Source organism: Clytia hemisphaerica, unplaced genomic scaffold (genome assembly GCF_902728285.1).
Source record: "Clytia hemisphaerica strain Z4C2 unplaced genomic scaffold, Clytia hemisphaerica genome assembly, whole genome shotgun sequence".
NCBI lineage: Eukaryota > Metazoa > Cnidaria > Hydrozoa > Leptothecata > Clytiidae > Clytia > Clytia hemisphaerica.
The window spans coordinates 1,683,653-1,698,960 of record NW_027104433.1 but is presented as its reverse complement, the minus strand read 5'-3'; the positions used below and the strand labels follow the sequence as shown (position 1 = coordinate 1,698,960).

At 35.2% G+C, this 15,308-nt stretch overlaps 1 protein-coding gene and 1 long non-coding RNA gene across 2 annotated transcripts; both read left to right on the top strand.

Moving 5' to 3' along the window:
- Positions 1 to 4,356: 4,356 nt before the first annotated feature.
- LOC136820692 (uncharacterized) lies at positions 4,357 to 6,681 on the top strand. The gene is made up of 2 exons (XR_010848630.1): positions 4,357 to 4,459; positions 6,520 to 6,681. It is a non-coding gene; the product is annotated as an uncharacterized lncRNA (long non-coding RNA).
- A 1,717-nt stretch (positions 6,682 to 8,398) lies between these two features.
- LOC136820622 (uncharacterized) lies at positions 8,399 to 11,719 on the top strand. The gene is made up of 4 exons (XM_067076819.1): positions 8,399 to 9,187; positions 9,433 to 9,775; positions 10,260 to 10,377; positions 10,804 to 11,719. Exons 1-4 carry the CDS (start codon positions 8,399 to 8,401, stop codon positions 11,240 to 11,242), a joined length of 1,689 nt encoding a protein of 562 aa, XP_066932920.1. The 3' UTR covers positions 11,243 to 11,719.
- Positions 11,720 to 15,308: the final 3,589 nt, after the last annotated feature.

Below are 15,308 nucleotides of genomic sequence, written 5' to 3'. Positions count from 1 at the left end.
ATTCGATGATAAAAATAGCAGCTGTTTATAACTATTGTCCCGTAACCCCCGGTTTTAAAAGAAACCCATGAACTCATCAATCAAACGATCAAAACATTATATTTTAGCTTTCTTTTTGCGATCAAAACATTCGAACGTTCGAAATTTGAGCAACAAATAAAAAAACAAAGCAACGTGTGGGAAAATGAAAAAACAAAAATGAAATGGATGTTGGCTATGGATGGGGAGATTGGTACTAGTAGAGACTACCAGTAGAGTTGTTTAGATCAGAATGAATATTGATTTGTTATAATTAAAAGATTTTTATCACGTAAGACACGTAAGGAGTAGAAGCTTTTTTCGCGTTGGTGCAATCGTGCAATGCAACATGCTCCATCCCACCAACCTGAAACACTTTTCCGTGTCCGCGTGTCCCCCCCCCCACACATCAGTTAAAAAGTAAACTTTCGCAATTTCGATATCCTTGAACACCCTCAAGATAATTAAAAAATAATGGAATAGTGCATATAAAAATTACTGTTTTAGTTTCCCATGAGTGATTATTGATTGAAAATATGATTCTCCCCTAAAAAATCTGATTTTAGGTGGCACCCGGGAAGGGGGGTACTTAGGCAAAAATGGGTGCTGGGTATATGCGGACGATAAGGGTCTGTTTTTTCACCTTCCAAAGCTTCTCTAAGGGTTACAAAAATCAGAACATTTCAAAGTAGTCTCTCTAAGGGTCGGAAAATAAAGGAAAATTTTTTAATTTTGACAAGAAAAATTGTGAAAAAGTCTCTCTATCTAAGGGTAGGAAATTTTTCGCAGAAATTTTTCCAAAAACGTCTCTCTAAGGGTCACTTTTTCACTAAAATTTGGTCGCTCTAAGGGTCGATCTTCGGAGGTCAGGTTCGCACATACCCCTCATCCGCCAAGCCTAGTATCCCCCCGGGAGGTGGTGACACAATAGAAAAAAGTTATTTTCTGATGTGGGACAAAATTTCTCTCACTTTTGTCCCTGGGAAAATGGAGAAAAATTGATTTGAATCAATCTTGCTCCATTGTCCCAGGGACAAAATCAGCGTGTCTTTTGGGTATTTCCCACACGTTTTGTCACATGAAACAAAAATTGAAACTCCTTAGCTATTCGTTGCTGAACTGGTGTACGAGATTTTTTCGAGTGATTTACCCCTTGCTGGGTCTAAGGTACTCTAAGGACTAAATAAGAATTTTTTTGAAACTTTCGTCGTAAGGGTAGGGTTAGCCTGTATCAAACTCTTCTTTGCTGACTTAAAAGATAACGCGACACTGCACGAAATAAGGAGTTTACGCAGTTCCGTTTACCTCAGTAAACCCGTGCGCAAAGCTTTGTAAGCATAATGTTTACAACGGGTTTACACTCTGCGTAAATATGAGGTTTCAGTTCTGTTGTAAATGTCTAAAAGTGAACTCCCTGCATTGCGTAAATTGGATGTTTACAAACGAGTAAATATGAAGTTTCAGCATTTGTAAATGCGATCTTTACAAACAGTTGTAAATTTGGAGTTTACTGACTTGTAAATACGAGGTTTACAATGTAAAAAATTATTTTCTGTCAGTGCGCATATGTGATATTTACAGTGCAGTAATTTGAGTTTTACGCATCCCTTAAAACAGGTGAAACTATATTCGCGCATCTCAGTGGACACGAGATGATCTCGGAAGATCTCCCACAAGACGCCTGGCCAGGCGTCTCGAAGACTTCTGACAGACGCACTGAAATGAAAGACCTATCAGACGTCCCTTAGATGTCTTTCTGGATGTCTGTTTGACGGATATTTGAGGTCGAAATGACGTTGAGTCTAGTCGATTAGACGTTCTGTTTTATTTATTCAAATGACTTAGTTTAAACTATTTAAAATTACAAAAATATATTTCAAGGTCTTACAACCCAAAATTATCTCAGTTACTAATGAAAATTGTGTACCAAATTTTTTTTTGGTTAAGTTTGACTAAGTTTTTTAATGTTCCAATAGTTTATTGAAAGTTTTTTACTACAGTATTGTACATGTTTTCTACCAGTTGAAAATGACAGGTCACAACAGCAAAGTGTTCAACCAATTGATTTCCAATGCATTATTTCAACCACCTTGATAAAAGTTTTCGAATAATCAAAAAATAAGTCAATTCATAGAATTCATCCATTCGCAAATAAGCTTAAAAATTCATTTGATCTTTTAGTTTTGTCTTATTTCTCATTGAAAATCAATCCAACATCATGTTTCGAAGGCTTCGAAGACCGCTTCCTCGAAGGTTTGCTTTTGTGATTCCAGGCATTGTGATTTTCCTTGAAGTTATGATGATACAAGATTATATTCTGCTTTGTAATTCATTTTAACTTCATCAATTTCTATCTAAAAAAAGAAAATACATAAGAATATTAAAAAAAGTACAAAAAATCAAAATCAGTTTTCTACGAACATTTTAAGTTCTAGCAGCACACACTTCTTCAAACACAAAAACAAAAATCTCACAAAACTTGATAAGTTTTTCAGAGAGAGAGAGAGAGAGAAGAGAAAACTTTTATTCAAATTCTTCATTTTGATTGGTTAAAAAGTTAAGAGACGTTAACAGCATGAAATTCCGAATATTCCAGAGCCTCTTTAGAAATAATTTTGATGGACATTTTGATATCAAAAATCTTCTTTTTTGATTATACAAACGATTTCATAGATATCAAATTGAAATAACTTACCTTTAAATGTTGATGCATACTTTTCACTTCCTTTGTTTACTAGGAACATCTACACAATCTTTTATGTTGAACTTTTTCACAAGTGGGTGTTTTTCACACATTTCATAATAGCGCGCATCTTTTTAACATCATTTAAATACAAAACAAAAGCAAATTATGCCGCAATGAAGGTGTTATTGCGAAAGTTTAGTTTTACAGTCCTGCGTAAAACTCGTTACTCTTTTTAACAAAATATAGATTGCACAGAAGTGATATTTCTGCATGCGTAAACTACACATCAAGTTTACACTTGCGCAGAGAAGAAATTTCTGCATGCGTAAACTTCACATCAAGTTTACGCTTGCGCAGAGAAGATATTTCTGCATGCGTAAACTTCATAGAAGGTTTACGCTGCGTAAACCTTTAGTAAATATTAACTTAACAAAAATGATAAAATGCGTAAACGTCTTATTTCATGCAGTGGAAGTTCGACACCATAGAGATCTAAAATAATGGTGATGGGAGTTTTATCATTTTGGTCCCTGGACTAGTAAACTAGTCGGTTATTACTTATAACCTTATAATAAAACTGTCAATCAAATAATGTAAACACTAATTAAATATTCATCGCGCGTTCTCATACAGATTTCTGTATGTCTGACCTGTGCGGGATTGCATTTATTTTTCTTTCCGTTTATTGTGTTTTTGGAAATACTCATTTATTTATATGTTCCCATGTTGTATGTGTACACCTTTTTTCCGATTTTTTATCAAAAGAATTTTTTTCAGTCAAAGTGGAAGAAAAGTTACTGGATTTCATTTTGGTAAAATCGCGATCTTAAAATTTTTTTTTGATCCAGAGTTATAACCATTTAAATTTCAAAACAAAGTTTGTCTTATGATGGATTATTTACTCAAATAATTGTCTCTTTCGGAAACAACAAAGACAAAAGAGAGAATTCAGCTGATGTTTAGACTCACCTCTATCGAATAGTAATATTTTTGACACATTTCACTGATTACTCAAATAAACAGCAATCATCTCGTTAAAAATTTCAAATTGATGTAGAAAAAAACGAAATTTTACCACACCATACTACTTTTAACGAAGTTAAAGTCACCCATAGCATTTAGTTATCGACTTCATTCTTTTTTTATGAGATTCCCAAAAGATCAAACTTAAAAAGTGTCTTAGGATTTTATTTCAAACCGAGTTGTTTTTCCTCAATTTACAGATAACTGAAAAAATCACATTTAAATTTACTTTTTTATCGATATTTTTACAGAGTTTAGGATTTAAAGAGTTAAAGTCAATTCCAAAAAAAAAACCCAACACACTTTTTTAGTTCGATCTATTGGGAACTTAGTATCGAAATTATTTTTTCAAAATTCAACAGCTATGGGTGACTTTAACTTCTTTAAAGTAGGTAAGGTTAAAATTATTAAGATTTTAATTATATCACAATTATTAATCCACGCGAAATTTTTGTCAGATGAGTATTGGCCAAAAACCTTCCTTTTCCTAGGCCAAAAGCACTTAATTATGACCCCCCCCCCATTTTGTTGATTTTTACCTGGAATACCCACGTCCCCCGACCCACCTCTACAATTAAACACAAATTTTTTTATTCTCTTTCAAAATAATTTTTCTTCTTGTTTTTCTATTTTTAGGCAAATTGGAAAGTCTACAAACATGTTTGAAATCAAAACGCTTGCAGAAAATAATCAACTACGTTTCTATCACATTTGAATTAATAGACAAGTGTCGTAAGTCCTTATTTACCTTAAGGAATTATCTTACCTTGCGGTTAGGGGCATTTTTGGTCCGAATTATATAGTGGGGGGAAATTTGTAAAATCGCTTAATTTTTTTAGTCAAAGCACTTGTTATACATTTTTGGAAAGCTAAGGGTTAGGGGGATCAAAATAACTTGGGTGCCAATTTTTTTTCGGACCATTTGGTGTGATTTTCGGACAAATACGACGGTCTCAGCCAAAAATCATAGGGTGAAAACAAAACTGCTGTTTCTGGCTGAAAAACACTGTTTTAAGGATTAATATCTCGAGATAGGTAAAGAAATCACCTATGCTCCCAATATATCACTACCTTAAGGGAAGAAATTTTTGCGGGAACAAAATTTCACGGTTTTCGCGGATTTTGCCTAAAACCGCGAAATTAAGTTCCCGCGAAATTTTACAAAATCGTCAAACCGCAAAATTTAATTTATTTCACGCATTCCCCCAAATTCGTACTATTTCAAGCCTTAAAAGCAGGTTTTTTGCTTATTTAATAGCGCTTTTGGCCAAAAATATCTTGCAACCGCAAAATTAAATTCCCGCGAATTTTTCGAAAATCGATGAGCCGGCGAAATTGAATTCCCGCGAAAAAAATAATTTGACCAACCGCGAAATTGAATTCCCCCGAAAATTTCTTCCCTTAAGGTAATCTTAATTTTTTGAGAGCTTTCCAAATATATATAACAGATCTCCGTTTTCTCAAGCTAAAATTCTCATTAATTTTTCGACCTATGATTTTGCCTGAGACCGTCGTATTTGTCCGAAAATCACACCAAAGTGTGAAAAAAAATTGGCACCCAAGTTATTTTGATTCCCCTACCCCTTAGCTTTCCAAAAATGTATAACAAGTGCTTTGACTAAAAAAATCAAGCGACCTAAAAAAAATGAACAAATTTCCCCCTACTGATAGGCTCATATCGCCTTAATAAAGTGTCCTTTAAATTCATAGCTCACCCCCAAATCAAACTTTTGTGGGACTCAGCCAAATTTAACTATTGTAGTCACCTGCCAAATCAAATTTCTGCCAAAATTTAAATATTTCTTGGTCTTTAGAAAAAGGTAATTCTTGTTTTTTTCCTTTGAGCTGTTTCCCTGGTAATTTTTAGTGAGATTACATTTTGTATTAATTATTTGTTGTTTTAATCATTTCAGGTTAATCCACGAGAAAATGTCTATGTTCAATGAATCAAAATTTTGGTAATGGATTTAATAGTAAGTAGTTTTACCGGTTCTGGTCCACTGCTATCTTTTTGGGAATCTTTCGACCTGGCTGATTTTGCTTTCTTGAGCTTTCCAGCAGTGTTGGTGTTTTCTGACTTTTTAGCTGATTTCCGAGGCTGAGAAGATTTTGATTGGGTTTTTGACTTTGATGATTTTTCGGTTGTCGGTTTTTGGCTTGTCGGTTTTTGGCTTGTTGGTGGTTTTTCGGTTGTCGTTTTCAAAGTTGTTGGTGGTTTTTCAGATGTCGCTTTCAAGGTTGTTGGTGGTTTTTCAGATATTGGTTTCGGGCTTGCTGGTGGTTTTCCGCTCTTTGACTTTGTTTCCTCGACATACGTTTTACGCTTTTGTTGAGTCTAAAAAGAAAATTTATAATTCTTGCTACATGTTTTTATAAGCATAGGGTAAATTTTAAGGAGTTTGTAAAAAAAATTACTACCCAGGGTAGTTAAAACTGGTAAAATTTGCAAATTTTAGCTATTTTTGTAATTCTTTTAATTTTTTGGATGAATTTTCTGAAAAAATCTGAAAATTTTTATAACTTGAAAAAATATTCTGTTGGAAAGTTGTTTGCTGCAAACAAAAAATTCTCGAGAGTTTTTGTCAATATAAAAAATTTTACTACCTTGGTAGTTAAAACTGCTAAAATTTGCAAATTTTAGCTATTTTTGCTGATTTTTGTAATACTTTTGGATGACTTTTCTGAAAAAATCTGAAAATTTTTATGACTTGAAAAAATTTTCTGTTGGAAAGTTGTTTGCTGCAAACAAAAAATTCTGAAGTTAGGTGACGGAATTTATATTGCTTTTTCAGGCACATCAACGCAAGTGAAGATTAAAATGGACTCCGATTGTCTCGTCCAACGCAAAGAAGTTTGAGTGGAAGTAAATTCAAATCAGATTTGTTATATCAAGTCCATCCAACCATCACAAGAACATTTAAACACTATTTTGAAATATATACCTTTGCTGCGTCTGTATTCTCCCATTTTTTTTCAAAATCGTCCAATTCTTTTTTCGTGGCTAAAAAGAAAAAGAAAAATGTTAAATTTCAAATACCCTCATTCGTAATAAAATTTTCCTAAAATTGTATTTGGGGGTGGAGGAAAATAACAATTTTCAATGATTTACCCCCGGACAAAGTGACTTTTGACCCCCGGAAAAGCATCAGCTGACCCACCGGACACCCAAAATTATCCCCGGTGGAGGCTTTTAAGGACCAAATTATAGGCTAATTTGGTTTAAAAATTCTAATTTAACACGCCAAAATGTTCGTTTCGTGGTATTTAATTAAGTGGTAGACACTCAGAACCGCGAAATTTTCATTCCTTAAGGTACTGAGTAATTTACTCGCCGTGCCACATTAAATTACTGAAATCTCAGCCTGTATAACAGTATTATAATACCATGTTAATAATGATTGTATAGAAAAATAACATGGCTTTTTTGAAAAATCTCAAAATCTAAACCAATTCCTGGAAATTCAAATAATTTGTGACGTACTCTCGGGTACCTAACATTGAGTTTCAAGCCCGAAGGGCTAGAGGTCAATCTCTAACCTTTCTCAGGCAAGAAAAATTGAAGCCTTAAAATATGCGCCGTATTTTTGATGACGGATTGAATCTAGCAATTCCTTTGTCTTTGAGTGATATATTTTTCTAAATTAAGCGGTATATTTTAGTTTCAATCTGTCATTTGTGTAAAAACCAGGCGGGTCGCTCAAGGCCGCGCAACTTTGGTAGGATTTGTTGGCTTTAAATCCTACCAAAGAGATTGACCTCTAGCCTTCGGCTTGAAACTCAATGGTACCTAATAGCCGGGGGGTTGGAAACAATTTCAAAACTTAATAAGCGGGGGGGGGGGTTGGAATAAAAATGTACTGAGTGGAAAACTTTTGAAAAATTAATTAGCGGGGGGGGCGGCTATTAGGTACCCGAGAGTAATCTTACATAAGAAAGCATCCCAAAAATCCCGGTAGTTGCCTTTGTTTTGAAACAATATAGTAGTGAACTTACCAGCCATCTTCAAAACATGGCCAAGCACAATTTCATTTTTTTCTGCAAAGAAGCAACCAATCTTCCCCTCATCTTTCCATTCGATTGACTTGATTGGTACCATAACGGTCGTATCATCGGATGGGCAGTAAAAAAGTACATGTTTCAAGGTCTTTGTCTTTGTCTTTGAAGCCATGATAACAACGAAATCAACAAAATTCCAATACACAAATTAAACAAATTAAGTTTCAAATTGCAGAGCAAATGGAATATAGATAAATTTCCCTTTGCCTCCTTTTATACCTAACTGGCAATCATTTTTCGAACTTTTGAATGACGTTAATAAATTCGAATGTTCGATTAATCTACATTACTGTAGGTGAAGTTTGTGACAGTGGACTTGAATGACGTCAGTAATTTCGAGTGTCCAATTTGTATACTGTGATTTAATACTTCGTTGTGCGTCAACATTTATTATACCCAACAGGCACACGCCGTTGTTTCAACGTTTATCTAACGTTCACAACGTCCATATAACGTTACATGAACGTTGTGTGCCCGCTGGGTAATTTCATCATGAATAAATTAATTTATAACTGAAATTGTCTCTTTTGTCACGTATCTTCTTCCCCTCGGTCTATAAAAGGGCGTTCCCCGTTTGCAAAGACAAGTTCTTGATTTTTTTATCGCGCTGTAATCATGGCTGGAAAACGTCAAATTGACATATCAGAAGAGGAACGAATTGAGAAATTTTTTCAAGATGGGTGTCTGTGTAGAAAGAACTGTTATACAAAATTTACAAAAGAAGAAGTTGTTGACATAAGAAACGACGTATTGGAGTTGGAGGATACAGAGCGTGATATGCTGCTAATGGGGTTTCTTCTCACTCAAAAACCCAAAAGTGGTGAGAATATTGAATTTTCCATCCGTGGTATTTGTGTATGCCGAACAACATTTTTGTTTTGCTTTGCAATTTCCAAGACGCTCTATTTTGCCGTTTGTAAGCATTTTAATGAGTATCGTCCTGTCCCTCGCGTTCATGGAAACTCGAAGCGGTTACCGCACAACGTTATTGACTTGGAACATGTCGAGCGGGCACGTAACTTCATAGAGAATTATGCCCTTGCTTACGCTAAACCACTCCCCGGACGGGTCCCTAATTACCGTGACAACGATGCGAAATTACTCCTCATTCCATCTCATGAGACCAAAGAGATCGTTTATAGCCAATATCGCGACCTCTGTATCGAGAATAATTTTGATTATATGGGACTGAGTACCTTTGCTAAATTATGGAAGTCTCAATTACCGAACGTTTTGATAACAAAGCCACTTGGTGATCTATGTTGGGTTTGTCAACAAGGAAACGAACGCCTTCTTCGCGCGCACCTAGACAGTGAAGATGAGAATGAACACGACGAGGCACAGGATGAACAAACCCTTCATATCGTGCAAGCGACTGAGGAAACCCGATATTACAGGGCACAGGTAATGGAGGGATAAATCACTACGGGGTCGATTTTTTGTAAAAGTGGAACACGTTTCTTTTCGAGTGATTTACCCGTCCTTTCAATTAAATCAAGCCCTCTCATTGCGAAATTTAATACACGAGAAATATAATACCAATAAGGTACCTTAAGGTATTTTTGGGACTTTTTTGGTTTGTAAACGATTTTTCGGAAAAATTGAAGAAAAAAAGCCTAATCAAACATTATCCCAACTTTTCTTAAAAGGTCGAAGAAGCAAAATCCCAAGCTGTCAACTTCAACGAGCCATTCGAAAAACACGCTCCTTGCACTTATAAGGGATTGGCTCATTATAGTTGGGATTATGCCCAGCAAACCCACTATCCATATAACCCACTCCAACCTGGGCCGATTTTTTTCAAAACCCCCAGAAAGTGTGGGATTTTTGGGATTTGTAATGACGGCATAAACCTTCAGTACAACTATTTGATTGATGAAATCAATACAACTGGGAAGGGGGCAAATGCAACCATCAGTTACTTACATCACTTTTTCGAGTATTATGGAATGGGTGAGACGGACTCATATCTACATGCTGATAACTGCTCAGGTAATGCTGGACTACAAAAATGTTAGAATTTGCTGACAACCAGGCGACCTAGCCAAAATTTAAATGCTATCTTTTTAAAGAAAACTTTCCCATTCAAAAAAACTGTTCTCTTAATTTTTTTTATTGTAAACTACAGGCTTGATATATGCTGAAGTTTTTCTCAGATTTGAGCCTGGATATGCTTATGACTGGCTCTATTTTTGTGTGGACTAATCAAGGAATTTCGCACAAATCAAATTTTGCAAGTTAACTTTTAATTTTTTTCACTGGGTTAATGGCAAATCCATTGTGTCGCTGGGTGAGATTTTGGATCGGTCCAATACTCGGTTCCATGAAAATAACTGAAATGAAATTTCAGTCTGCCCTCAAAAATGCATGTAAACAATTTGGAAAAATATCAACCAGTCCCTGAACTGAGATTTACACTTGAAAAAAATTGCAAAAATTAATCCAGTTTAAGTAAATATATTCTTTTCACTTTCAGGACAGAATAAGAACAATGCTTTTATTTGGTATTTGATGTGGAGGATTTTGAATGGTTTCCATGAAAAGATTGAGTACAGTTTCATGATAGCCGGCCACACGAAATTCAGCTGTGACAGGTAATAAAAGAATTTTGTTGGGTAAGTTTGTTGTTTCAAGCAAGGTAAACAGACTTGAAAATTAATTCCACTTTTTAAGTTGGTTTATTACCTGTCACAGCTTTTAATTCAGACTTAAGTCTTGTTCAGCATAATTTTAGACAAAATTTTTAAAACATAATTCATTAAAACATTAAAAATTACAAAAATAGTTGTCGAATAAGACTGAACTTTAATAAATGGTGGTTGTCGTCACCTGACCAACCCTTCTCAAAACTTACCAACCCAGAAAATTTTTTTACTCTGAAAATTAAATAGAAATTTTGAAAAATCATCAAAACAAAATATTTCTTTTCGAGCGACCGGTCAATCTAGGGTCAGGTGATGACAAACCAATTTATATTTTTAAGCGCAGCCTAAAATGTATATTTTTGTATCTTCTTTAAGGTGCTTCGGCAGCTTCAAAAAGAAACTACGATTAACTCGAGTATCATCTCTGTACGAGATCGCTGATGTTTGCGACCAATCAAAATGTAATTTCGCTGTACTTGTTGGTAACCACAACAAAGATATCAATGTTCAAACGTATGACTGGTCACATTATTTTGAAAAGGAGTTACGGTTCCAGACCATAAAAGATATTCTTAAATATCACCATTTCAGGATGTCGAAGGATCAGCCTGGAATTGTTAAGTGTTATAAATCACTAGATGATGAACCAGTCGAGTTCTCCATTTTCATTCAGCGAAATCCACCAAAAGTGACTGCTGCATTACCGAAGATCGTCCCACCGAAAGGATTCACGAAACAGCGGGCCGAATATTTGCGTAAAGAAATTCGTCAATTCTGCAAACATGGAACGGAGGATTTGGTGGCACCACCATGATGAATTTATCAAGCAACTTTCTAGCACATTTTTCTATATTTGCATTCATTCCATTTATTTCCTAGTTTGATTTCTCAATTGATATTTCACACACAAAAACCAGTGGAGTGTCGGTGAACGATTAGTTTTTTGTTGTTTTACACGTTTACATTTTCTCATCATATCTCGGCTCGTCTGATACTTTAAATATTAAATCTTCGCCTCCTCAGGCTTGCCATCCACAATTAAAAATTATTCTGTTAGTTATTTATTTCATTAGTTGCTTTGTAAAATCTGAAAAATATAGATTAATTGTAATGATGTTAGAAAATGCATGTTTAAACTAATTTAGAGTAGAGAATAGTGTAAAACTATTGACCTTCTTACTGATTTTCCTTGCCTTGATGTGACTCAAAGGTGACTCAAAATTAATTTTTTGAGATTACATAGCTAGATTCAAAACAAATGAGAAGTGAGGAACTTTTTATGGCTGTCTCTATCTATCTATCTATCTATCTATCTATATATTTAAGTAGTAACAAAACAAGTCCCTTCAGAGCAGAGCCAGTCAGCAGGTCTATACTTTACTGCTAGCTTTAAAAACAAAAATTTGTCCAGAAAATGTCAAGAAGTTTACTGTTTAGGAATCTTTTCTATAGCTAAGCTTGTTGTAAAAAATTCCTAAAGTAATGAAATATTTTATGTAATTCATATAAATCAGATTAGTTTAGAATTCCAAGAAAAAAATCCAGATCCACATTCTGTGTTGTGATTTTTCGATTACTTTGTCAACGCATTCCTTGTTTACAATTTTCCAAAACGAGGCTAAAAAACTGCCGGCAACCGACGAAAGGCTGAGAGCGGCCGTCGGGACAACAAGGTCCGATAGAATGTGGCCGCTAAGGGCCGCTAAAGGCCGCTAATGGTCGCTAATGGCCGCTAAGGGTCGCTAAGGGCCGCTAAGGGTCGCTAAGGGCCGCTGTTAGCGGCTTAAAACTTACTATGTGGCCGCTTCACTGTGGCCGCTTTTAACAAGCGGCCTCGCATCGGCCTTCTTCAATATCCGATCGGCCCAAACGGTAAAAAGACCGGTCGAGTAGAGGCCAAAGAAGAACGGTCTTTTTACCGATCGGACTTTTGTGTACTTCAAATCGCTTGGGGAGTCACATATGTCAATAACTTTCATAATTCTTCACTTTGTAACTTTTGCGAATTCAGTTTAATCTTAGAAGTTTCCCAGGTGGATTAATTTAAGGGCATAAACTTTCGCAGGTAAGTGGGTCTTTTATATTGACAAAAAATTTCGAGAACTTTCTTTGTTTTTAGCAAACAAGTTTCCAACAGAATTTTCCTTCAAATAGTAAAAATTTTCAGAATTTATTAGTAAAATTACTTTAATGTCAGAAATTTTCGCGACCAGAAAATTTCGCGAGTCAGGACATTTGCAAAATTTCGCGTACCTTAAAGGTACTAATTTTCCCATTTTTTGTCACACCACCATCGGAGTAAACGTTTCACATGGTAATGAAAAAAGAGTGCACACTTACTGTAAAACGAATGGATTTTAGAAAGTTTTCTGAACTCAAAGTATCATTGATCATTATATCCTTCAATATTTTAGCGAAGTACATGGTAACCCGGTTCCTGACAGAAGAGGTCGGGTTCAGGCAAGGTTCCTGTCAAGGTGACATTTTTTATGACTGACCGCAACGAGGCAGACCGGACTGCTCGGAATCTGAGACTAAATAATACCGGAGTCACGTTGGCACAGTGGTAAAGTTGTATCAAGTATTGTATGTACTTGAATAATGTTATACTCGCATTGGAAATATTATTTTTGAATTTATATAAAAAAGGAAAAAAAAGGAAAATTTCTTTCTGAACTTCTTTCTGTATAAATCATTTACAGTTCTTTCTTCCCGTTCTATCAAGGCAGAAGGTCGCCTATTTATAGGCACTGTATTTCTTAAAAAAAACCTTGTATGGGATTGGGTGGGTGGATTTCGTGGGTGGAAAATCTTACAGAACTTAGCTTAATGCATAAAAATTAGGGTAAAAGAAGGCATTTTTAAAATAAAATAATTGAGAGAGTGTGCTTATTAGGTACCCATTACAAACGTTCTGTTAATTATTCAACCATTATTGTTTTTGGCGATTGAAAAATTTCGCGGAATCCGCAAAATTTTGTAGATCTCCTATTTTAATGCATACTTTGATGCCCTTGCGATATTTCATGCTTTCTTTATTTTGTTTTAAAGCATAATAAATAATGGAACAAAATGGAAAGAGGGTTAAACGTATCAAAGAAAGTCTGGAGAAGGGACACCTCAATGTTAATGATTTGGTTGTGGATTATAACGAAGAGGGGATGTTATTGAGATGTCGCTGCATGACTTCAGGGGTTGGGGACTGGACCAAACTGAAACGTCATACAGACAAAAATAGACACATGAACTTGTGTGGGTGGTACCTTGACAAAGACTTTATGTTATTTCTTGTCATAAAGGTATGTAAGAATTCTACTCATTTTAAATAGTCACTCAAAAATAATTTAAAGGGCATCGTGTCAAAAACTGAAAGCTGTGATATTTAGGGTGTGTATGATAGCGCAATACAATCAGGTCGTTGATTCACCTAGGTACTTCAAATTTAATTATTCAATGTTATAAAATGGGCTCTTCCAGAAAAAAATTTCAGTGAAGGGTTGCAGGATATAGCATTTGTAAACTTTCACATGATGTATCCACCCACCGAATTCTTAAAAATTTCTGCCCAACTCTTTCGCTAGAGAAAGTGAGACCTTCAATTATTAAAAGCTTTACTTTCACTACCTTTGACGTGTTTATTGAGAATTTCAAATTATATCTTGTAGGTACAGCAGGTATCAGAACCTGTTTCAAAGGTCAACCACCTGCTAAAAGAACTCTGCTTGATTCAGACAAGAAACAAGAGGTAAGCTTATTCAATGACAAAGTTTGATAAGTTCTGTGTCACAGACCCGCTGGTGCCCCCCCCCCGCCCGACTGGAGAAATGGAAAACATTGTACTCCAAAACTATCCCCGCTGACATTTTTTTGAGCTGGAAACAATAAATTTTCTATCCCCATTGGAATTTCGATAAAGATTTTCATCCCAACTGAGGGAAAAAGTTCCACTAGGGTTACTAGGGAGACAGGGGTGTGTTCTAAAAGAAACCCTAAAAGGAAGGCATACATATATCCTGTATCACCCCCCTCTAAAAACATGGTTATAAACGTATTATGTTATGTTTTATTCAAACAGTGTGTCTGGCAAATTTTGCCACTAGTTTCGGGCTTACTCAGCTCAAAAATTTCCTTTAGGTCAAACGAGGTGAAAAAATGGATACATCACAAATAGCGAAAAATATTTTTGCAAAAGACAACACGCACGCTTCGTTCGAGAATACTATCGTCCAGGTATATTTTATATTTGCTGGCTGGTATGTGCCGCCCTTCGGACCCTCCGACTAAAAAGGAGAAAAAATAGGAAAATTTTGTGAATTTTGTGATAAGATCGCCAAAATTGACGTAACGTATCACTTAGGTCATTTTTTCATCTGTTACAACTAACACCCCCGTTTGTGGAGCTTTTTTAAAACATCAGAGGATAAAATGCCAGATTATTATGTTTGGGAAGTCAGAGGTGGTAGTGTAATAATATTGTCAATTTCTTTCTAGGTTGAACGAGACGAGGAAATAGATACATCACAAATAGCGAAAAATATTTTTGCAAAAGACAACACAAAGACAAAGAATACTATCCAGAGAGCTCATTATTTTTTATGATATTCGACGCAGTGATATCTGTTCTATGCCTTTTATCTATTGGATGATTCTTACATTGACACATGCATGATGATTAAATTTCCGAACGGCTTTAGATTAAATTTTGTGAATCTTGTGCATTTCGCGAATTTAGATGTTGTTTTCAAAGAAAATAACTAAAAATATCTAACCTCTGGCCCGAGTGTAGAAATTTTATCGCGCATGTGTCAATTTTATCGCTATAGATCTAGGAGACTTTATCAGTATACATGTTTACTATTTTACTATTGACGCATTCACCA

Excerpts from the sequence above, each read along its gene's own strand:
- LOC136820622 (XM_067076819.1), top strand. The coding sequence starts at position 8,399 with ATGGCTGGAAAACGTCAAATTGACATATCAGAAGAGGAACGAATTGAG. Across the intron at positions 9,776-10,259 it reads ACATGCTGATAACTGCTCAG|GACAGAATAAGAACAATGCT; the intron begins GTAATGCTGGAC and ends TTTCACTTTCAG. Across the intron at positions 10,378-10,803 it reads ACGAAATTCAGCTGTGACAG|GTGCTTCGGCAGCTTCAAAA; the intron begins GTAATAAAAGAA and ends ATCTTCTTTAAG.